The sequence below is a fragment of the Vidua chalybeata genome (genome assembly GCF_026979565.1).
Source record: "Vidua chalybeata isolate OUT-0048 chromosome W unlocalized genomic scaffold, bVidCha1 merged haplotype SUPER_W_unloc_5, whole genome shotgun sequence".
In the NCBI taxonomy this organism is placed as follows: domain Eukaryota; kingdom Metazoa; phylum Chordata; class Aves; order Passeriformes; family Viduidae; genus Vidua; species Vidua chalybeata.
Genome location: NW_026530340.1, coordinates 327,345 through 350,608, shown reverse-complemented (window position 1 = coordinate 350,608; position 23,264 = coordinate 327,345). Strand labels below are relative to the sequence as shown.

Sequence of the window (23,264 nt, the reverse complement as noted above, 5' to 3'; positions counted from 1 at the left end):
AACCCTGAGCAGGACCAGTAAGGCAGAAGCAATACCCTTTGAGAAAAGAAAGTTGTAAGGGGTTATTATCCCTTGGATAGATTTATAAAAGAAAAGGAAGATTAGATTTATAAAAGAAAAATTTATAAAATAAGGCCTGTTGAAGGAATATGAATCCAAATTTAATAGCCTTATTTTGCAGTTAAGAAGGCAAATGGAGAGGATTAGTGGCTGGTACAGGATCCTAGAGCCATAAATGAGACAGTAGAAGATATACACCCGTCCGTAGCAAATCCTTGTACCTTGCTAACAACCTAGAGTGAAAAATTGAAATGGTTGACAGTGTAGAATTTGAAAGTGGCTTTTTCTGTATCTCTTGGAGTAGTGAAAGTCAAGAACTATTTACTTCTGAATGGGACAGTCCAAACACAGTGAGAAGAGCCCGGCTGACTTGGCCAGTTCTACCACAGGAGTTTAAAAATACCCCCGTGATATATGGAAACCAAGTGGAAAAAGAACTGGAGGAATGGAAACATCAGAACCCTCTTTGGAGTCTTGTTCCAGTCTGGAGATGGCATTCATCTCTGAAACTGAAACTCAGCAGCAGTTCAGGGATCAGACTGTGGCATTGTGGAATTTTCTGGGACTAAGTGGATACAGAGTACAAACAGTCCAGAGCACAGAACCCTACCTGGGATTCAAAATCCTCCAGGGGCAAAGGAGGTTGGGACAGGAAGGAAAAGAAGCAATCTGGCAAGTCCCACAGGCATGAACAATGAGAGTGTCACAGGCATTTCTCGGGGTGTGGGATGATGTCAGCTGTGCATCAGCAATTATGGGCTGCTGCTAAAGCCTCTGTGTGAGCTCAGGCAGCTCAGCAGGGCTTTATAGTCTGGACTGGTGTGGCATGGGCTGCCTTTTCACAGCTCCAGCGAGCCCTCATGCGGGCCCTGCTTTGGGGGTCTCAGACCCCATGGACCCATTGGATCTGCTTTTTCCATGTGAAAGACAAAACCCAGCACGGGGAGTGCTGTCACAGTTCCTGGGGACTGGAGCAGGGCTGTGCCTACTTTTCACAGCAACCAGACAATGTCAGCCAGAGCTGCTGGGCTGTCTGAGGGCAGTAGCAGCTGTTCTTCTCTTCATCCAGAAAGCTAAAGAACTGACTTTGGGACAGAGTGTTATAGTTTAAAAATTTTTCAATGCACAGCTCAAGATGAAACCTCCTGGGGATTTAAAGAAATCTGGACCAAATTTCCTTCATGGTTACCCAGCTGGGTTTGGCTAAAACATCTGTTTATAATGGTCACCACAATAATTGCTGTATGGATTTAGTGTTATAGTGCCCTACACTATAAAACAAAATAGAGATATTGAGAGACCGGTGCCCATAAGGAACTGAGTCTCAAGAAAAGGGGGGACTTGATGAGGGTAGTAGAACAGAGCAGCACAACCTTGGAGAAACAGATAAAGGATGTAACTCATGCAAAGCACAAGCATGATGCCAGCTCTGCTCTGCAAGGCTGACAAAGCAGAAGTTATGCAAAACAATGATATTGCCCTTACTCAAAAGCAGGAGTTGAGGAACAGCCATCTAAAAAGGACACTGGATGTTGGAGACAAACCCCAAAGAACCACATAAAGACTTCTGATAAGGGGTGCAACTATGTCAAATAAAGTCAAAGGAAGTTGGGGTAGCTCATGAATATGTAATCAGTGTGTCTGCAAAAACTTCTTCACTCGATGCTCACTGCACTCAAATGGATGTAGGATTAGCCAAATGACTGCCATGCTGTATGTAATAAAGAATATCTACTTTCAAATACTCAGAACTGTGTGAGAAGGTTTCTATCCAGCACATTTCAGTATCAGTGCTGTCCTTGACTCCATTATGCCCCACAGTTTCACAATGGCCCCTTGGTTCCATCAGGCCCTGCTGTATAACAATGGACCCTTGGTTCTGTACTCTCAAAATGGCCTCCTTGGTTCTGCACTGCCACAATGCTCTCCTTGGTTCCACGAGGCCTTGGTGTGTCACAGCAGCCCCTTGGTTCCATGAACTGCCATTGTGTCACCCGCTCTCTTGGATCTGCAGTATCACGATGGACAATTGGTTACAAGCAGCCCCGCTGTGTCACCATGAATATTTGGTTCCATGGGGCCCCACAGTGTCACAACGGCCCCTTGGTTCCACGAGGCCTCGCTGTATAACAGCAGCCCCTCAGTTCCATGAGGTTTTGTTCTGTCAGCAATGGTCTCCTTGGTTCTGTAGGGTGAAAATGGCTGCTTGGTTCCATAAGGTTCTCAGTGTCACAGGGGTCTTCTTGGTTCCATGAGGCTCTGCAGTGTCACAATGTCCCATAGTTTCCAGGAGCTTCTGTCCTATCAACCATGTCCTTTGTTCCAATGAGGCCCCACAATGTCACAATGGCCCCTTGGCTCCATGAGGTTCCATAGCCTAAGCTGGTTGCCTTGATTCCAAGAGATTCTGCTGTGTCACAATGGCCCCTTGGTTCCATGAGGTTCCACAGCATCACCATGGTCTCCTTGGATCCACAGTATCTCTATGGACCATTGGTTCCATGCAGCCCTGCTGTGTCACACTGGTTCCTTGGTTCCATGAAGCTTCACTGCATAGAAATGGAATCTTGGTCCCACAAGGTTCTGCACTGTCCCAATGGTCTCCTTGTTTCTGGACTGTAACCATGGAGCCTTGGTTCCACGAGGTTCCAGGATGTCACAATGGTCTCCTTGTTTCTGGACTGTAACCATGGAGCCTTGGTTCCACGAGGTTCCGTGATGTCACAATGGTCTCCTTGGTTCTGGACGGGAACAATGGAGCCTTGGTTCCACGAGGTTCCAGGATGTCACAATGGTCTCCTTGGTTCTTTTTGTGGTTTGATACGGAAGTGAATTTTTTTTTTCAGTAAGTTGGTTGGAACTAATTAGTGGTCAGGTTTGGATATTGGTACTTGCAGTGACTACTGAAAGTATGGAGACTCTTTTGAGAACACAGAGGGTTAAAAGTAAGAACTTCTAGGGGAGCTCTCTCTTTCCTTCTGGTTAGAGAGTGCAGACTCTCTCTTGCTTAGCTATGGGCTGGGTGGGGGAGGGGAAGCTATGTGGTTTTGTTTAAGTAAGCTGAGGGGACTGAAGGTTTGGAACTGAGCTGGCTTTTGCAGACAGAAGGGTGGAGAGAAACAGAGATGCTTTTGTCTTTCCCTTGTAGAGGGAGAGAGACAGAGAGCTTGATGGCACCTGGAAAGAGGAGAAGGAGAAAGAGGGGGGATGATGCTCAGTGTTGGAGTGGAGAATGCTGGGCAGAGATTTCAGCTGTCTAGGGAGTCTGAACTTTTAACCCTTTACTGGGAAATGAGGGCTTTGTAAAATATTACTCCTCCTCAATTTGTAGTAGAAGAGAGACAGTCTAGGACATGATATGTTAGAAAAAGAAATTTTGAGGTGGGAGGAGATGATGGAGTAGCTTTTAGCTGGACTTTTCTTGTTAGCCATAGACTAAAGCAAATTCTCCTGCAATAGAGACTGCATTTTAGGGGGATGCAGTGGTGACCCAAGGAGACCTGCTTCAGCAACCACCAGCACACGAATAGCAAGAAGAGAGGAAAGCTAAAGAGAGAATGGTGGTGCCCTCTGTCTTCAGGAAGAAGATGATCTCTGTTCCTGGATCCTTGGCCCCAGGGGAAAATGGGGGGGACTGTGGTCCCAAGATGAGAAGCTGAACTGTTGTCTCTTTTGCTCCATAGCAAAGCATCCTTAAAGGAGCCCTGTGGGCAGTCTGTCCATGCACGGTATTGAGAGCACTGTGCCATGGAAAGGAGAGTGTGACACTGGCAGATTTTCTCCAGGCAGTTACCATGTGTGACATGGAAACACAGGAAGTGACTCGTCTGTTGGGGCTCGGCTGGCTGCGCTGCTGGAGCTCTGCAGAGTGCTGATCCCAGAGGCTCTGTCTGCTGTGGCCACCGGAGCCAGCAGGAATGTTTCATTTCTTCATTTCTTCATTTCTTCTTCATTTCTTCATTTCTCCTTCCTTCTTTTCACTTTTCTTTAGCATAGAAATATAGGATGTGTTGTAATAGACAGACTCCCAGGATCTTTCTTTTGCTGCCCAGGCTCTGCAGGGTATAGGGGAAGAGGGAGAAAAGGGTGCCTGGGCTTAGCAAGCTGCCCACACGTGCAGGCTTGCAGGGAAAATGGCCAGAGGGCCCTTGGCCTTTGGTGGTTCTGCTGAAGCCTTTGTGCTGCCAACAGAGCCGGTGGGCAGGGGCCGGAGTTCCAGGGATCCCCGTGAGACCGGTGCCTGGAGACGGCCACAAGCCCTGTCCCAGGCAGGAACGGCCATCTGTGTCCTCCTGCCCGTGTGTTGCTGGCTGCATTGCTGAGGGCTCCGAGGTGCCTCTGGATGGGGCTCCTCGGGAGCTCCTGTGGGGCTGTGGCGCTGCTGCCGGGCAGGTTGGCCGGGCTGGGGGAGACCCTGAGGGGATGGGGCCACCAAGGGATGAGGGGCTGTGGAAGCCCTGACAGGACAAGGCAGTGGGAAGGCACAGGGGGGATGTGGGAGGCAGTGGGTAACGTTGGCTCGGGGAGGAAAGTGGGTTGGAGCCAAAGAGACAACTCAGCCCGATGTTCATGGGGCAAACAGAGAGCGTTTGTGCTCAAGGCCTTCCTTCTAAGGGGCCTTTGAAAAAGCCAGTCTGGATAATTTCACTGGTCTGATCTCTGCACCCCTTCAGATTCTGGCCTGTGAAATGCCTGCAGCCTTGGGAGAGATGTGATGGGCGAGGCCCCTGTCAGTCAAAGCAGGGGCTGGTCCATTCACCCAGCACAAGCCAGCCTGCACTGTGACACACGGCAACAGAGTGCCAGGCACAGCTGCGGGTGCTCCCCATGAACCTCAGCTCTGGGACCCCTGTCTGCCCCAAGCTTCAGGGCTGCAGTGGGAGCCCGGCTGGGCTCTGCCCTGGGGCCATCCTGCAGGGACAGCTGCAAACAGGGAGCATTCCCTTGCCACCAAGAGCCAAGCCAGGGCTGCAGGGCAACTGCTCCAGCCTGGACTGTACTGCTGAGTGCTGTGCTCTGGGGCGGGGGCTCCCCGCACAGGGGACTGGACTGGTGTGCCAGAGGAGACAGAGAAGCTGCAGCTTCAGCCTATCTGAGGTGGGTGCATGGGCTGGGAAGAGTGGGGAGGCTCAAGGGGATTCACAGAGCTCATCCTGCTGGAAGGACGAGGAAAAGGGAGTGGGAACTCAGCAGCGAGGAGAACTGAGGGCTGGAGAGCAGCTCTGAAGGACGCTAAAATCCAACCAGACCTCTGAGACATTGCTGCTCCTCAGCCAGTGACAGGATGAGTCCCTAAGCCAGGGCTCGGCCTTCCTTGTGGTGAGGGGCATCAATAAAGGCAGCAGTGTAATGGGAGACTGCCACGGGCTGGGAACTCACTGGGGGAAAAGAGGGAGCAGTTGGGAAGTAAAAGGCAGGTGGGGGAGAGAACTGTTCAGAGAAGGGCTGAGCTACAGCTTGAGCAAGCTGCAAAATGTCATTTGGGGTCATCCCAGATTGATTTCATTTCAGAAGCTATTGAACAAGTTTATTTTTTGGGTGGTGGCATCTTTTCCCTTGGAGGTGTACACTCTGCAGACTTGAGCTGTGTTGCTGAAATGCTCAAGCAAGGTGGTGCTGCAGGGCACACCATTTCTTCTTTGGCTGATTCTGGCCCGGTGCTGAGCTCCAGCAGAGCCCTGGCAGAGCCCAGAGCAGCCTCAGCACCCGCAGAGCCCGGCTGCAAGGAGAGAAAGCAGAAAGCGCCCGTCAGCTGAAGGCTCCTGTCCCCTTGTCCCAGCTGCCCGCAGTGCCCAGGCCATGCTGGCCGTGCCCAGAGCGGTGCCCAGAGCTGCCCATCACTGCTGCCTTTGGCAGCAGAGCAGGAGGGCAGGACATGTGCCCAGCCTGCAGCCAGCCACGGCACATCCAGCCCTCAGCAGCTGCCCAGAGCAGGATGCTCCTGTGCTTGCTGCCATCTCCCCAAAGCTCTGATCCCACCATGCCAAGCAGATGGGACCCACCTGACGCCATCCACCGCTGGAAGAAAAGCTGGTCCCAAACGATGTCCTCAGCCTTCTCCAAGGGCACGGCCCATCCACGCCGCAGCTGCTCCCAAGCACTTCCCCATCCAGACTGGACCCCACCTGGAACGCTTCCTCTAGAAAAACAAACAAATTATGGAGAATAGATTACAGACAAAAAGGGGAACAAGAAAAAAGGTCAAAAATCTTATCTCTGTCAGGGCCTTGAGGAAGGCCCAACCCCTGCATGATGGGGAAAAACCCACCCACAGGTGAGGGAAGCCCAGGCTTTCTCCCTTCCCCCTGCACTGTCCCCCAAAATAACGGTGATCCCAAAGCAAACAAGGGCAGGGGAGCAGCCCAAGCCCTTCCTTGCCTGCAAAGCAAAGCAGCCCCTGCACAGGTTCTGGAGTCCCACCTCTGCTCCCACCATGGGGGTTGGTTTGTGTCGGGCTGGCTGCCCCAGCCCCAGCCCCAGCCCGGGGCACGGTGGGTGCTGGGGGCTGTTGGCAGGGCCAGGAGCCCACTCCCATTTCGTACCCACCCCAGCCCATGCCCCCAGCCCTGCCAAAAGCAGCCTGGCAGCCGACTGAAGGATCAGCTGCATCCGCCCCATCAAAGGGGGAACCTTTGGTTCCCAGCCAGGCTGTGCAATGCCCAAATCTGGGAGCATCCCCCTGCGTGTGGACTCATCTGCAAATTCCCTGTGGAGCCTGGCTTTGGAGAAGGTGCCAGAATCCAAGTCCATCATCTTCAGCTGGCCAGGCCGAGGAAGAGATTGTCATCCTTGAGGTTGTCCTTGGTGTCTCCAGCAGCAGCAGCCCCACCTGGTGCAGCTTCTCCAGGGGCTCCTTCTCCTTCCCTGGGGCCAGACCAGGCTGTCAGGGCTCTGCCCAGGGCCCCAGCTGTCAGGGAACCAGGACAAGCAAAACCCGGGGGATGGTGGCCACCAGTGCTTGCCACACCAGGTCCCCAGCTCAGCTCCAGCCCAAGAGCTGCGTGTTCCCTTCTGCTGACCCCTGCTCAGAGCTACAGGCAGCACAAAACCTGTCTGGCTGGCTTTGCCACTGATTGCCAAGAGATGTGTGGAGCTGTTACCTGCCAGGCCCCTGGATCCAACTGTGCACGTGGATCTCGCCCATCCTCTAGGGCAGAGGAACACCCTGCACCCAAGGATCACAGAACAGCTCTTCTAAGGATGGCCTGTCCAAGGGCTGCATGGACAAACACCTCTTAATGACATCCTGGCACTCTGGGGAGAGAAACCAGGAATCACCAGTCAGTTGGAGAAGTTGCCCCCCTGTTCCCATGCCCCGGCCATGCTGGGTGTGCCCAGAGCTGGGCCTAAATTTCCCCATGGATTCTCTGTTTGGAGGAGAGCAGGAGAGCAGGACTTGTGCCACCTCCTCAGCAGCTGCCAGAGTGGGATGCCCACGAGCTGCTGCTGTCTCCCAGCACTGGTATTGCCCCCGTGGCCAGAGATGAGGATCCACCTTGAGAGAGCCGTCGTGGGAACAAGATCCGCCCCCAGATGATCTCCTGGCCCCTCCTGAACGGGTGCTTGCCCATGACCAGGTGGCACAGCAGGAGGCCCAGGGACCAGATGGTCGCTGCCTCGCCGTGGTAGCGTCGGTGGTGGATCCACTCTGGTGGGCTGTAGGACAGGGTTCCTGTGGAACACAGACAGAGTTCAGCAGGGGGATGCTGCTGCTCCCAGAGCCTGGCCCCAGCACCCCTGGGCATGCAGGGGCTGCCCCAGTGGCACACGGGGTGACCGCTGCCCTCTCGCCAGCACCTGGGACTTGTGTACAGACTCGGGGCTGGAAAAGAAGCCACTGGTGCTGGAAGAGGGCAGCAGAAACCCTGGGAAGGCCCAGCCATGACACACAAAAGAAAAACTCACCCAGTGGTGGAGAAACTCACTCGACTACCTGCCTGCACAGCCCCCAAAAATGTGAACAAGCCAAGGCAAACAAGGGGAGCAGAGCAGTCCAAGCCCTTCTCGCCTGCACACCAAACTGTCCAGGGCACGGGGTCAGACCCCCCTCTCTGCTACCCCCATGGGGGTTTTTGTCAGGCTGGCTGCCCCAGCTCCAGCCCCAACCCAGGGCACAGTGGGTGCTCAGGGCTGTCAGCAAGGCTGGGAGCTGGATCCCCTCACACCCCCACCCAAATCAACCTGGCTCCAGCATTAATCCCATCCCAGCTGCAATAGGGGGAGCCCCGGTGCTGCACCCCGGCTGGGCCATGAGATGCCCAGGAGCATCCCCTGGCAGGGCTCACCTGCAAACTGGGTGTAGGCTATGTCTTGGAGGAAGGCGCCACAGCCAAAGTCGATCAGTTTCAGCTGCCCGGTGGCCAGGTCGAGCAGGATGTTCTGGGGCTTGATGTCCCTGTGCAGGACCCCGCAGCTGGTGCAGTGCCGCACGGCCTCCAGCACCTGGCGGAACAGCCCCCGCGCCTCCTCCTCCGGCAGGAACCTCCGCTCCGCCAGGAAACCCGACAGGTCCTGGCACCGCTCCGGGCGCTCCAGCACCAGCAAGAAGCTGTCGGGGACTTCGAGCCACTCCAGGAGCTGAATGATACCAGCGCAGCCAGAGGCCACCTTGGCCAGCAGCACGATCTCCAGGGGTGCGCTGGTGCCGTCGGGCTGTGGGAGGAGCACGATGCCGTCAGTGGGGCTGAGGCCGTGCCGGGGCTGGGGAAGCCCTCAGCCAGCCCGGGATGCTCTGCATGCCCCGCTCAGCCCACGCCTGCTCTCCCTTCAGGACTCCCGGCAGCTCCCACCCTGCCGGGCCCCGGCTCATCCCCGCCCGGCACGGCCCGGCTTCTGCCGCTGGCCCCGCTCACTCACCAGCTCGCCCCAGTGCCGGATGCGATCCCGCGGCACCCTTTTGATGGCCACCTGCGAGCAAAGGAGAGCAGCGGGTTCAGCTCGCCCCCCGCCTAGCCCAACCCCATCCTCCTCCTCCTCCTCCTCCTCCTGCGCCCGCCGCCGGCCCCGCCGCTCACCGGGGTGCCATCCGAGAGCCGCGTGGCCGCGAAGACGCTGCCGAAGCTGCCGCTGCCCAGCAGCGAACCCAGCCGGTACCGCTCCTGCAGGGCCTCCTGCGCCTTCCCTGCGGGCGGGACGCGGCTGTCAGCGCTCGGCCCGGGGCCAGGAGCGGCCCCCGAGCGCCCCCCGAGCGCCCCGGGCCGGCCATCCCCAGGCGTTCTCTGCTGGCAACGGGACAGCGGCGGCTCGGGGCCGGCGGCCGCGCTGCCGAGCGGCGGAGCTCGGGCCGGGGAAGCCGCAGCGGAGGCGGCGGCAGCGGCCGCGCCGCCTGTGTCCTCCGCGGGGCCCGGGAGGAGCCGGGGCCGGAGCCGGGACTGGAGCCCACGTCGGGGCCAGGGCCGGGCTCGGGCCAGGCGGAGCCAAAGGGAGGCGATGCCGCCCCAGCCCCAGGCACTGATGCCCGCCCAGCAGCGCCAGCGCCAGCATGGCCAGAGCCGGGCGGAGGCGAGACCGCGGCGGGACGGGGACGGGGACAGGGCCGGGGCCGGGGCCGGGGACGGGACAGCCCCGCCCAGGGCCGGGGGCTGGTCGGGGGCATTGCCCGGCCCGGCAGGGGAGAGGGAGACTGGGAGAGGAGGGGACAGCGGGAAAGGGAGAGCGGGAGAGGCTGCAGGACAGCGGGAGAGGGAGAGGAGGAGCAAGAGGGACTTGACAATGCCGCTTCTTTCGCTGCTTTCGCTGCTGCTGCTGCTGCTGCTGCTGCTGCTGCTGCTGCTGCAACTGAAGCAACTGAAGCTCCGGGGTCGTTTGTCCCCGTGTCCGTTTGTCCGTTACCCGCTCGCCCCCGCGCCCAGCCCCGCGCTCTCTGGGGCAGCCCCTGAGCCTGTCCAAACACGGGAACCTTGCCCTGTTCAGCCCAGACCCAGAGTCTGGACTCCTGCCCAGGGGCACAGGAATCCCCTTGGGCGCTGCTGTGCATTGTCCCTGGTGAGGGGTCAAACACTCTCGGAGCGCATTCCCTGAGTGCAGAATTTGTACCTGACCCAAGCACTGCACTTACCTCTCCAGCAGTGATTTCCAAAAAAAAAACAAACCCAGGGGAAGGCAAACTGTGTGTAGCTCATTGTATTTTACAGGGTATAAAACTTGCCAAGTCATGGATCTTAGAAGTGAGACCCATTTGGATTAATGGGATGGAGAAGTAGTGCAAGATGGAAAAGAGAAACATAGAAATAAGCAGAGAAAACCATCTTGGATTGTTTCTTTCCATTTTCATTTCATTTCTTAAAAGCTGTTTCAGTTTTCCTAGAATCTTCTCCACAGTCCTGTTTGCTCTTTCCAAGAACCTTTCCTGGAGAACGAGGAAGCTTTGAGCAGCTTCTGTCACAAGATGTGCCACCAGCTGCAGCTTCTCTTGGCTTTCCACACCTTGCGTGCAGCTCAACTCTTGCAGCAAAGCTGGAGAAATATTTGAAGAACTTGACAGCTTGTTCTTTCTTTTCCTTGTGGGCTGGGCAGTTGTGCCACTGGTGAGGTTTTCATTGTTGCTGTTCTACCCTAAGAAACCATGACGGGCTACCGGGAATTGTCAGGGAATGCAAGCCTGACTGAATGCAGAGAAAGAATCTGCAGAGCCTGCAGCCAGAAATGGAGAGCTGTGTGATCATCATTGTGTTATGAATAAATCTAAGATTTAACAGTTGGTTTGTATGTTAACCTCTTGTCTGTTTCGCAGTTCACTGGTTTCACCCCTGTTTGTATTCTCCTTACCCGATGCATCTGTCCTTATCCCCGGTTCTTGCTCCGGTTGTATTCCTCTAGTTTTGATACCCCTGTTCCTGGGAAACTAAACCCCCCTTGTCCCCTCCATGGCGTCGGGCAAGTTAGCTGCTGCTCCCTGAGACGACTTCTGGATTCCCAGGAGGCCTTGCGCAGGCTGCATATTGATTACCGGACCCCAGCCGAGGACTAAAGATGGACCTAAACCACAAACCGAAGTAAGACCTGCTCGATAATCTACATCCCCAGGACAGGAAAGTCTCAAAGGAGGAGAAAAGACTTTCAACATCCCCAGAGCTGGTCGTCGTAACCTGAGAGAGGTCCGAACAGAGTCACCACCCTAGACCAACGAGCCATAATCGAGTCTCTGGATGTATCCTCCGAGGGTGGAGGCTCTGACCCTGCCATAATTGACAGGATCGTCTACCCCTCCTCTGGGACGTCGACTCACCAGGGAGTAGCGGCGGCGTCGCGAACCCCGTACCCCGGCCCCCTTAGGCTGTTTCTTTAAATAAAGGCCTAATCAAGAAAGGAGCACAAGGACTCCTGGCCCTGTTATTTACGTCAATTGGGGGCTCGTCCGGGATTGGCCACGCCCACGAGGACCTAGGAGGACTGGCCATCCACCTCGGACCTTCGGTGGTCAGCTGGCCACATCCGGACGGCGAGGACCAGCCTACGGGGAGAGTCGACGGCTGAAGAGCGCCGGATTGGTAAGACCCCCGGCGGCGGGATACGGGAGGCGACCGAGTGTGTGTGAGTGAGACGGGGGCTGGCAGCTTGGACCCCCGAGGCGATTGTGGGCCCCCTAGTACCGCGGTTCCAGACTCCCGCGAGGGGGCCGGCCGGGAACGGGGGGAAGCGAGAGAGGCCTAATACAGGCCCGCTGAAGCGAGTGAGACGCCTCCCTCAGGGGATAGTGGATTAGCTTCCCCTGATTATGTCGTGAGGTTGAGGGAGGGACGACCTGGGCCCCGCTAGGACCTAGCCTCACGGGAGGTACGGGGAGGGAGTAGGGGCCAGGGAGGGCCCCCGAGATCTCCGCTAGGACCCGGCCTCTAGGTCAGGACCCAGGAGTGCTGGAAGGGGATAGCGCTGCCCCGTTGGGACCAGGCTCTGGGTTTCTGGGAAAAGGGGGAGTCAAGGACTGAGGGAGGGATTAGCCTGCTAGGACCTCACTCCAAAAACTTCCCCGCCCTAGGGGTTGGCCGTTGGAGGGACCCCTAGGTTTTATTTTAGTTGGTGTGGGTCTCCTATCCTCTTAGGTGTGCGTTTGGTTTAGTTTGTCCAACCCTCTGGGCAGGTGGAAGGGTTCTAAGTGGCGGTGAGTTGACCTGCAGACCCCAGGCTAACCCGGGCGCTCGGGACCCTGGGGGAGTGTGAGTTGAGCGCAGTCCAACCCTCTGGGCAGGTAGAAGGGTTTTACAGTCGTGGTGAGTTGACCTGCAGACCCCAGGCTAACCCGGGTGCTCGGGACCCTGGGGGAGTGTGAGTTGAGCGCAGTCCAACCCTCTGGGCAGGTAGAAGGGTTTTACAGTCGTGGAGTGTTGACCTGCAGACCCTAGGTGAGTGCGTGGTGGGAAGTGTGTTCCTTCGGGCAGGTGGAGGACAGCTTGTTAGTGTGTTGACCTGCAGGCCTCAGGCTAACCCGGGCGCTCGGGACCCTGCGGAAGTGTGAGTCGAGCGCAGTAAGGATTAAGGGGGCTACAGTTTTTGTTTTGTTCGGATAGATTAGGTAATAGTTTGTGCGAGTGAATTAGTCTGGTCTAACTGGTGTGGCCCGTTAATTGGTTTGTGGTTGGGCAAGGCCCGTTAAGAGTCTTTCCGGTAAAACCCTCAGGATGGGTCAATGTACTAGCAAGGGAAGCTCCCGTGGTAGAAAGGCCAAGAGAGTTAAGAACATTCCCCCGAACAGCCCCCTCGGGAGAATGTTAGATGACTGGGCAATAAACAAGGCAACCCGGGATTTGGATAAACTTAAAATGATCCATCTTTGTATGGAAATCTGGCCAAAGTTAGATATTGAGTGGCCGTGGTTCGGATCAGAGGATGCCTGGATGTGTGCTCAGTTAATGCAGCATTTGCGCAGTCGACCCGAGCCAGATGAGGAACAACTGGTATATGCTGCCTGTTGGGGACAGGAAAAGACTGGGAGGAAGTCTGTTAAGATCTGTAAGTTAAAAGAATGCAAGGAGGAGTCAGACAGGGAACAGGAAGGAAAGAGTAAACCATGGGATCCCCTAGACCACTTGCCTCCTCCTCTTCACCCTATAGGTCCCCCAGAACCCATACCACCTCCACTTACTCCAATTCCATTGCCCCCTCCACTAAACTTTACTTCTATACCACTCCCTCCTCCTCCAACCCTTCTTCCCTTACCTGCTTCTCCTCCTGACTCTATCTCCGTGTCACAAGCCTCCCCGTCTCAAACTACCAGTTCCTCGTCTGACCTATCGCCCTCAATTACTTCTCCAACTCCTCAGACTCCCCTTCCGCAACCTCTTGCTTCAGTACATTCCCCTCCGTCTCAGGTGTTGTCTTCTCTGCCTCCCCCACTTGTTACCCCATCAGCAGCAGTAATCCCCTTAACCCCTATCCAGTCGCCCCTACAAACCCCCGTCCTTAATGCCTCCAGTGCCTTGCAAGCCCCACAGCCCCAGATTTCCATCTCTGCCCCATCCCAACTCCCTGACTCCCTCGCCATCCCTACTTCTTCCCCAAGCACCTTGAGTTCTCTAGTATATCCTGAACACCCGTTAGCAAAAATTGCTACCCCTATGTTTGTATCTCCGTCACCAAAAGTGGTCCCTAAGCCTCCTCATCAGTGGGGGGAATCTCACCCCTTAGTGGATAATTCCATTGGAGCCGAGGATTGGCAAACCTCTACACCTCATAATAAGACCCCACAAGAGAGGCTAGATAAGGGCCCGTATTGTAACACAAGATCTCGAACTATGCGGGCAGATAGGTTATTTCCCTTGAGAGAGGTACCGATGGGGGGAGTTTTTGGGGGGGTAGGATATGTAAATGCACCTCTCACTTCCTCAGAGGTAAGAGGCTTTAAAAGAGAAATGGGCAATCTAGTAGAGGACCCAGTAGGGGTATCGCAACAACTTGACCAGTTTCTCGGCCCTAATATTTATACTTGGGGGGAGCTCACCTCCATCCTAAAGATATTATTTAGTCCCGAGGAAGTGAAGTTGGTTCGGGCCGCTGCTATGAGAATTTGGGAAAGGGAAAATCAAACTGGGGTTCCTGCAGACCGTAAATTACCTGTAGAAGATCCAGGCTGGAACCCCAACCAGGCGCAAGGTAGGAGAAATATGGAAGAGTATCGGACTCTGATAATCAGAGGAATAAAAGAGGCGGTCCCCAAGGGAACCAACTCTAAGCTGGAGTTTGATTGTTGTCAAGAGAAGGATGAGACCCCTGCTGCTTGGCTAGGCCGGTTGAAAAAGAATTTTCAACAATATTCAAACATAGATCCCGAGAGCCAGGAGGGCCAGGTTTTGCTAAAGGTTCAGTTTGTATCCAAGGCATGGCCCGACATTAGGAGAAAGCTAGAGAGACTGGAAGACTGGCAGGAAAAAGGAATTAATGACTTGTTAAGAGAGGCTTTGAGAGTGTACTTGCGCAGAGAGGAAGAGAAAGCCAAGAGCAAAGCACGGATGATGGTTGCAGTGGCAAGAGAAAGTGTGGGGGTAGGGAAAGAAATGGCTGAAGGAAAGGAAAACCCTAATCCACCTGGTGGGAAAACGTCCCTTAACAAAGGTCAGGCGGCAGCTTGGCGAGTGAGGCCCAGGCGGTCCGAGGATTTAAAATGTTATTATTGTGGAGAGGTGGGGCATTTTAAGAGGGATTGCAAAAAGGCCTCTCGAGATGAAGCCATCATGAGAGAGCAGGAGGCCCTGGAAAAAATATTAAGAGGACAGGACTAGGGGTGTCAGGGGCTCTATGTGTTAGGGGACCTCATGTACCATTCTATGGAGCCCTTGATAACTTTAGAAGTAGGTCCCTATTTCCAAGAGTTTGAGTTTTTAGTTGATACTGGTGCAGATCGTTCTAGTATTAACCAAGTTCCATTGGGAGTAACCATGGGAATTGAGACTTGTGAAGTTGTGGGGGCAGAGGGTAGGCCCTTTTCAGCACCAGTTTTGAAAAAAATACTAATAAAAGGGAACTCCCGGGCGGGACAGGTGGACTTGGTCTATCTCCCTGAGTTAGATACTAATCTGCTAGGTAGAGACCTCCAGGTCCAGTTGGGTATAGGAATAATCCCTCAAGGGGGAAGGATGGTGGTTAAAATGCTGAGGTTGACTGAAATAGATTTGGGGGAAATAAGTCAAGAGGTTTGGGCTGAAAAGGGAAAATATGGACAGTTGGATATTCCCCCTTTAAAGGTACAGATGACAGAAGGACCTCCTATACAGGTCAAACAATATCCTCTGTCGTTAGAGAACAAAAGGGGTTTAGAGCTCATTGTCCAATCTTTGCTAGACGAAGGTATTTTAGAACCGTGTATGTCACCACATAATACCCCTATATTGGCAATCCGGAAGGCTGAAGGGAAATATCGTTTAGTACAAGATCTCCGGGAGGTCAACAAAAGAACTATAGCAAGACACCCTACGGTACCAGATCCTTATACCCTTCTAAGTAAGATCCCTCACCACCACGCATGGTTCACAACCATAGATTTGAAGGATGCCTTTTGGGCCTGTCCATTGGATCAGGAATGTAGGGACTGGTTTGCCTTTCAGTGGGAAAACCTGGAGGGAAGCAGAAGGATGCAGCTAAGGTGGACTAGGTTGCCACAGGGCTTTTGTGAATCTCCTAACCTGTTTGGGCAGGCTTTGGAAAAAGTTCTAGAGACCTTCACCCCTGAGGAGGAAGTACAGATACTCCAATATGTAGATGATCTCTTAATCTCGGGGAAGGACCGGGAGCAAGTTCGGAGAACCAGTATCAAATTACTGAACTATTTAGGGATAATTGGACTAAAAGTGTCAAAAGACAAATTACAGTTTGTGGAACCTCAGGTAATGTACTTGGGACATATGATTGGACATGGGTACAAAAAAATTGAACCCTGAAAGGATCTCAGGGATCGTATCAATTCCGGCCCCAAAAACAAAAAGAGACATCAGGAAATTATTAGGCTTATTTGGCTATTGTAAATTATGGTTGGAAAATTACACTAAGAATGTCAAATTCCTATATGAAAAGCTGGTTCTCTCGGACCCCATAGAATGGACAAGAGAAGATGATGATAGGTTGGAAAGACTCAAGGGAGCCCTTATCACGGCACCGGTCCTGGGGTTGCCCGATTTAAAGAAGGAATTTCATCTATTTGTTAATGCAGAAGAAGGAATAGCACACGGGGTCTTAACTCAAGAATGGGCTGGTCATAAGAAGCCTATTGCTTATTTATCAAAACTTCTAGATCCCGTGGCTAGAGGATGGCCCACATGCCTCCAGGCTATAGCGGCCACAGCTCTTATAGTTGAGGAGGCCCAGAAGTTGACATTTCAAGGAAAAATAAGAGTATATACTCCGCATGATATTAAGGGCATCCTCAGCCAGGGGGCACATAGGTGGCTCTCCGATGCCCGAATATTAAAGTATGAGATTATGTTGATGAACTCAGAACATTTAGAATTAGTTACCACCAAATTAGTAAATCCAGCCCAATTTCTGTCCGGAGAACCAGCCTCTGGTTTAGAACATTGTTGTGTGGACGCTATTAGTTTACAGACAAAAGTCAGAGCAGATTTAGGTGACACACCCCTTAGACAAGGAGAAATATATTTTTGTGATGGGTCATCAAGGGTAGTGAATGGGAAACGAATGTCAGGATATGCAGTGATAAAAGTATCGGATGAGAAAAGTCTAGAGGTCCAAGAGAAAGGAAAACTACCAGTACATTGGTCTGCCCAATTATGTGAAGTGTATGCTCTGAGGAGGGGATTAGAGCTTCTAGACGGGAAGTGTGGAACAATTTACACCGATTCTCGGTATGCCTTTGGTATTGTCCATACCTTTGGAAAAATCTGTGAGGAAAGGGGCTACCTGAACTCAAAAGGCAAAGACTTAGCCCATCGGGAAATGGTCAAATCTATCTTAGAGGCATTATTGAAACCTGAAGAAATTGCAGTAGTCCACGTGAAGGGACATCAGAGAGGTAACACCCTAGAAGTGAGGGGGAACCGAGCGGCTGACCTAGTGGCGAAAGAAGCGGCCCAAGACCCAAAGGAGCCCGTTAGAGTTTTAAAATTAATGGATGCTACTAGTATTAATGGGGGAGAGGATGCCTTAAGGGAACCTATGATATTCTCAGAGCGAGAACAGAAAGTAATACAAGAACTAAACCTGCAACAGGGGCCCCAAGGGGAGTGGGTTCTTCCAGATGGGAGGAAGTTTATATGTAAAGCTCTAGCACGGAGAGTTTTAGCTGAGATACACCAACTTACTCACTGGGGGACTCAGGGACTGTGTGATCAATTTTTGAGAGAGTATGTATGTGTAGGAATATACGACATAGCCCGGGCAATAACTCAAAGTTGTATAACATGTCAGAAAGTAAACCAAAAGGTGATGAGAAAACCAATACCGGGAGGAAGAAAATTGGCTGAGCGACCATTCCAAAATGTGCAGATTGACTTCACAGAAATGCCACCGGCAAGAGGATATAAACATCTCTTGGTAATTGTAGATCATCTAACTCATTGGCCGGAAGCTTTCCCCACCCGAAATGAGACCTCGGGGACGGTAGTAAAAATTTTATTAGAAAATATCGTCCCCCGGTATGGGTTAATTAATAATATTGATTCCGATCAGGGCCCCCATTTCACAGCTCGTATTCTTCAGGACACTACTGAAGCTCTGGGAATTAAATGGAGGTTACATACTCCATGGCATCCCCAAAGCTCTGGCAGGGTAGAAAGGATGAACAAGACTATCAAGACGGCGCTCACCAAATTGGTTTTAGAAACCGGTTTAGACTGGGTAAAGTGTCTCCCTCTTGCATTACTTCGGATCCGAACTCAACCCAGAGCAGACCTGGGGGTGTCTCCTTATGAGATGTTGTTTGGTCTTCCATTTCTAATCTCCCCTTTCAGTACAGCGCAACATGTAGAGGGAGAAGAAGCATCCCGGAGATATTTAGAAACAATCCTAAAAACACTAGAGGAACTCAGGAAAAAGGGATATCTCCCCCAGGCTCCTCCGTTAGAAATAAGCACTCATAGCATCAGTCCTGGAAACTGGGTTTTAATTAGATCTTGGACTACTACTCCTCTTACCCCACGATTTGAAGGACCATTTCAAGTCCTACTTACCACACATACAGCTGTCAGGACCAAGGAAAAAGGGTGGACGCACATTTCCAGAGTAAAAGGACCTGTGGAACCTCCGAGGGAAGAGACTGAACCAACAGACAGTACCCCAGCCTGGACTGCCATACCCACTGGAGCCCTAAAGGTGAAATTAAAGAAAACTCCCAAGAGCTGATACAGTCGCTAAACTGCACTGGTAACAGTTTGTTATTGCATGGTATTGGTACGGTGTAACCAGTACAGGTGAATAAGTTTAAGTCTTCTGAATGTATTGAAACTGTTACATTAGACCTCCTTAAAGGATAGCTCTGCTTCCGTAAAGGACCACCTATCTTTCCTTGGACAATTACTCCTTAGGAATAACAAATTCCAAAACGGGGAAGAAGGGAGGGAGACAGGAAGGACGAGGTTTAAAGGCCTTAAGACTCAGTGCCCCCGTGCAGTGAAGACGCGAAAGGGAATCCCAGGAGGCAAGACCGGGGGAGGTCAAAGGAGAATGGCTCCTACCGGACTCCTGAGGAAAGTGGGACGGCCCATTATGGAAGTGATGCTAATTATGGTTTTGGGCCTCTCTAGTGCAGGAGGAATAGACTCCTGTATTAAGTGCTACCATCCCTTGTATGATGGGGAAAACTTGGAGTCTTTAGTAAGAGTACATACCAATTTAAGTCCTTCCTGTTATAATCAGTCCCAATTGGAAACTTGTAGCGAGGGAGGGAAGGTCTACTGGATCACGAGGAATACAGCCTTTTTTAGGCAAAGACTCCTGGGAGATTGTCCCATGAAAGATAACTGGTTATGCTTTGAGAAAAAAGATATAAGTAAAGGGGAAGTAGACATGATTAAAGAAAAAAAGGTGAATATGGAAACTAGTAATAAGGAATGGGAGAATCTAGGCGGGAAAAACTTATTCATTGATTTGGTAGAAAAGATCAGCAAGGAGTTGAATATAACCCGATGCTGGGTATGCGGGAGCACACAGATGTCAGATGTGTGGCCTTGGGAAGGCATAAGTCTCAAACCAAGAGAGATTTTGGAGATCAAACGGATAGAGAAGGAACAATTGACCCCAGAGTACAGGAGAAAGGAGAGGTGGGAATTAAAGAACAGCGTGATTGGAGAAGAGTGCATTTTACGAACAGGAAACGAGTTCCGCACCCCAGTGGGACGGATGGCCTGTAAGCGGTATTTAATAACAAAAGGAACGCCATTCATTGTGCGTTGGGTTCCTCAGGAACCAAACCGGTATTGGAGTATAAGTAAAAGAGAAAGGGGATGTATATATAATGAGGGTTACAACTTGTTTGAATGTGCGGATAAAGGAATAAACCCCTTTTGGGGAACGAGATCTATATCGAAGTTTTGGGAATTCCCCCATGCAATAGGGGAAGGGTTCTGGAAAGCTCCGGGAGATCTGTTCTGGATTTGTGGGAAAGCCGCTTACACACATCTACCAGGGGATTGGACAGGCAGTTGCACCATAGGAGTCATTAAGCCATCTTTTTTCCTACTCCCCAAAGAAGCCGGTCCCGGGTTAGGAGTTCCGTTGTATGATAGTCTGAAAACATCTTCGAAAAGGGAAAAAAGAAGCCTAATAGAATTGGGAGGAACTCAGGAGTGGAAGGGAAAAATATGGACTCCTGAGGAGATCATCAAGACTTATGGACCTGCCACTTGGGCACAGGATGGCTCGTGGGGGTATCGGACCCCTATATACATGCTAAACCGTATAATCAGACTCCAAGCGGTAATAGAAACCATTTCAAATAAAACTGCCTTAGCCTTAGACCACGTTAGTGACCAACTTTCCCAAACTCGCACTGTTGTCTATCAGATAAGACTGGCTGTGGACTATCTGCTAGCGGATGAGGGAGGAATATGTGGAAAGTTTAACACCACAGAGTGTTGCTTTGAGATAGATGATAGAAGTGAAGTAATTCGTAACATATCTAAGGAAATCAGGAAAATTGCCTATGTTGGAACACAGGAGTGGACTCCGCTTGTTAACACAGACTGGTGGGATAATTTTTGGTCATGGAAGAGTAGTTGGTGGAAGAAGGTGGCATTCATTGCAGTAGCAGGGTTAGCTGGACTGTTATTCCTTCCCTGTCTCATACCATGTCTGATTAAAATAGTTGCATCTGCTATCCAATCAGGCAGTGTAATTCCCACTTCTCTAGACATCTCCTCAGGAAAAGGGAAAAAGAAGACTAAAATGATGAGGTTAGAGGGCACCGAAAGAATGACAGCCAGGGAAGTGTACGACAAATACCAAAGACTAAGAAAGTTTTACTATCAGGAGCCAGAAACGGCTAATTGACGCGGGCTCATGCCCAGTCAAAGTAAAAGAGGGGGGAATTGTTATGAATAAATCTAAGATTTAACAGTTGGTTTGTATGTTAACCTCTTGTCTGTTCATTTTGCAGTTCACTGGTTTCACCCCTGTTTGTATTCTCCTTACCCGATGCATCTGTCCTTATCCCCGGTTTTTGCTCCGGTTGTATTCCTCTAGTTTTGATACCCCTGTTCCTGGGAAACTAAACCCCCCTTGTCCCTTCCATGGCATCGGGCAAGTTAGCTGCTGCTCCCTGAAACGACTTCCGGATTCCCAAGAGGCCTTGCGCAGGCTGCATATTGATTACCGGACCCCAGCCGAGGACTAAAGATGGACCTAAATCACAAACCGAAGTAAGACCTGCTCGATAATCTACATCCCCAGGACAGGAAAGTCTCAAAGGAGGAGAAAAGACTTTCAACATCCCCAGAGCTGGTCGTCGTAACCTGAGAGAGGTCCGAACAGAGTCACCACCCTAGACCAACGAGCCATAATCGAGTCTCTGGACGTATCCTCCGAGGGTGGAGACTCTGACCCTGCCATAATTGACAGGATCGTCTACCCCTCCTCTGGGACGTCGACTCACCAGGGAGTAGCGGCGGCGTCGCGAACCCCGTACCCCGGCCCCCTTAGGCTGTTTCTTTAAATAAAGGCCTAATCAAGAAAGGAGCACAAGGACTCCTGGCCCTGTATTTACGTCACTTTCTGTTGGGAAAGGCCTCTGAGCTCATCCAGTCCAGCCGGTCACCCAGCAGTGTCGAGCCCAGCACTAAACCACGTCCCTGAAGTGCCAAGGCCTGGACAACAGCCCTGAGTGAGGCCTGAACAACAGGCCCTGAGCCAAAGGTGGCCTCTGGATGAACCTTCCAGCCAAAGGTTATCTTTGGATCTGCTCACTAATGAAATATGCATGGTCATTAGCGCTGTGATAGATGTATCCACTCATTAGTGAAACATGTATTGACCTTTCTGTGTTTAGAAGCCAGACAAGGCCATGAAATCCGACATCTGGCCTTGTTTGGGGCTGAATGGTCAAAGTCACCTCCCTTGGTTCCTCCTGGGGCCCTGGCCAGGCTTTGGGAGGAAGCCAAGAGGAGGATGAAAGCAGATGTTCCCGCACCAGAAGTGCTGTCAGTTTGTTCATTCAGCACTGTCAGAGCTGGGCCCTCTCACAGCACGGCTGGAGCCTCACCTGTGGCTGGAGGCACCTGCAGGAATTGCCAGTGCCCAGGAGTGGCTCTGCAGCCCTTGGCTGTGACAGCTTCCCCAGCTGCTGTGTGGATCTGGGGCATGGTAAAGCCTGAGGGTAACTGGGGCTGGATCTTTCTTAATCACTGCTGCAATCTTTGGTGGTGATGGTTGGGTGCATTTCTGAGCTGCTCCTTTTATGATTCTTTGCTGCTTTGAGCTACAGTCAATGACACTGATTCCTTCAGTTGGTGTCTGTGTCTTTGGTGCTGACCCTGGCCACTGGTGAAACAAAACTGGCACAGTCTGGCCAGATCACCACAAAATGTCCCTTTTTAAATGTAAATGTGAGGAATCAGTCCCATCAGAAATTCCCAGATGGGAAGCCCTTCCCTGGAGTTCCCTGGCTCTGGAGTGGGCTGAGGTGGGAGCACCGTGTGAGCAGTGGGGCAGTCGGTTAAAAGAGGCTGAACCCCTGGATGTCTTAAAATGCATCCAAAAATGGCATATGGGAAAAGGAAAAGAATTGTGGGTTTGGGAAGATGGGGATGGATTTTGCTAATTACACATTGGAAACAGCACCAACAGAAGAAAGAATTTGTTTTGGAATGCTCCCACATGAAGGGACAGAGGAAGGTTTAAATCTTGAGCTCACATTCATTTGAGCAAGTGAACTACAATGTTGTTATTATTAATAACAATAGTTGTGTTAAAGCTGGGCCCTCTCACAGCAAGGTTGGAGCCTCATTGTCTGCAAAGCTGGCTGCACCTGCAGGAATTCCCAGTGTCCAGAAGTGGCTCTGCAGCCCTTGGCTGTGAAAGGGTTAAGAGCACTGTGCCTAGGCATACTTGGGCAAGAAGAAGATAAATTGTACCCAATATGGAAGCTAGCAAAAATTAACCACAAGTTGAAGACACAGGATGAAACTTGGCAAGAAACAGGGAACAAAACTTGCAGAAATGAAGGGCAGAGCGTGCTAAAACCAGTGAGGAAATTGCTGAAACTGCCAACAAGAGCCTGCACATGCCTAGAGGGAAAAGGTGAAAAGGGCACGGCGATGAAGACGTCCAGCCTTCACCAGGGGACCACGGAGGAAGACGCGGAGCCTTCCTCAGTGCCAAATCCAGCGTGCGCTGTGCCTGCGCCTGGCGTGTGCTGATGATTGTAATGAGTACTGAGAAATACTTTGCATAACCACACCTTTTCTAGGGAAAACCGTGAATATGCATAAAGTATAACCCTATATTGTAATCTGCTGTGTGCCTGAGCGTGTGTTAGGAGGAGATATCCCCGCGCACCCGGCGCGCTGAATAAAGCAAATCCCCGCTCCTTGGACTTGGTCTCAGAAATGTCCCTTGGCCCGGTTTGGGGCCATTCCTGACCACAGGGTTCTGTCAAGTCACAGTGGAACCTTGGTGCCACATTGTTCCATGGCCTCACAATGCTCTCCTGGCTGCCATGAGGTCCCTCCCTCTGTGACACACTGCAGCCCTGGTTCCATGAGGGTCTCTTGGGTTCCACGGTGCACGCCTTTTTCACATCTGAGCCTTGCTTCCATGGGTTCTGTTAT

At 52.1% G+C, this 23,264-nt stretch overlaps 2 protein-coding genes and 1 pseudogene across 2 annotated transcripts in view; 1 reads left to right on the top strand and 2 right to left on the bottom strand.

Moving 5' to 3' along the window:
• Positions 1-23,264, bottom strand: part of LOC128782904 (zinc finger protein 271-like) — a 510,341-nt pseudogene that overhangs the window by 199,100 nt on the left and 287,977 nt on the right.
• LOC128782918 (zinc finger protein 436-like) overlaps positions 1-23,264 on the top strand; it is a 153,641-nt gene that overhangs the window by 122,939 nt on the left and 7,438 nt on the right. The window lies entirely within an intron of this gene.
• On the bottom strand, positions 5,573-19,385 carry LOC128782897 (serine/threonine-protein kinase pim-1-like). The gene is given in 8 exon segments (XM_053933412.1): positions 5,573-5,779; positions 6,063-6,924; positions 7,165-7,314; positions 7,556-7,732; positions 8,346-8,712; positions 8,917-9,008; positions 9,083-9,682; positions 19,307-19,385. Coding segments are annotated over 7 exon segments (1,638 nt in total). The 3' UTR covers positions 5,573-5,779; positions 6,063-6,751.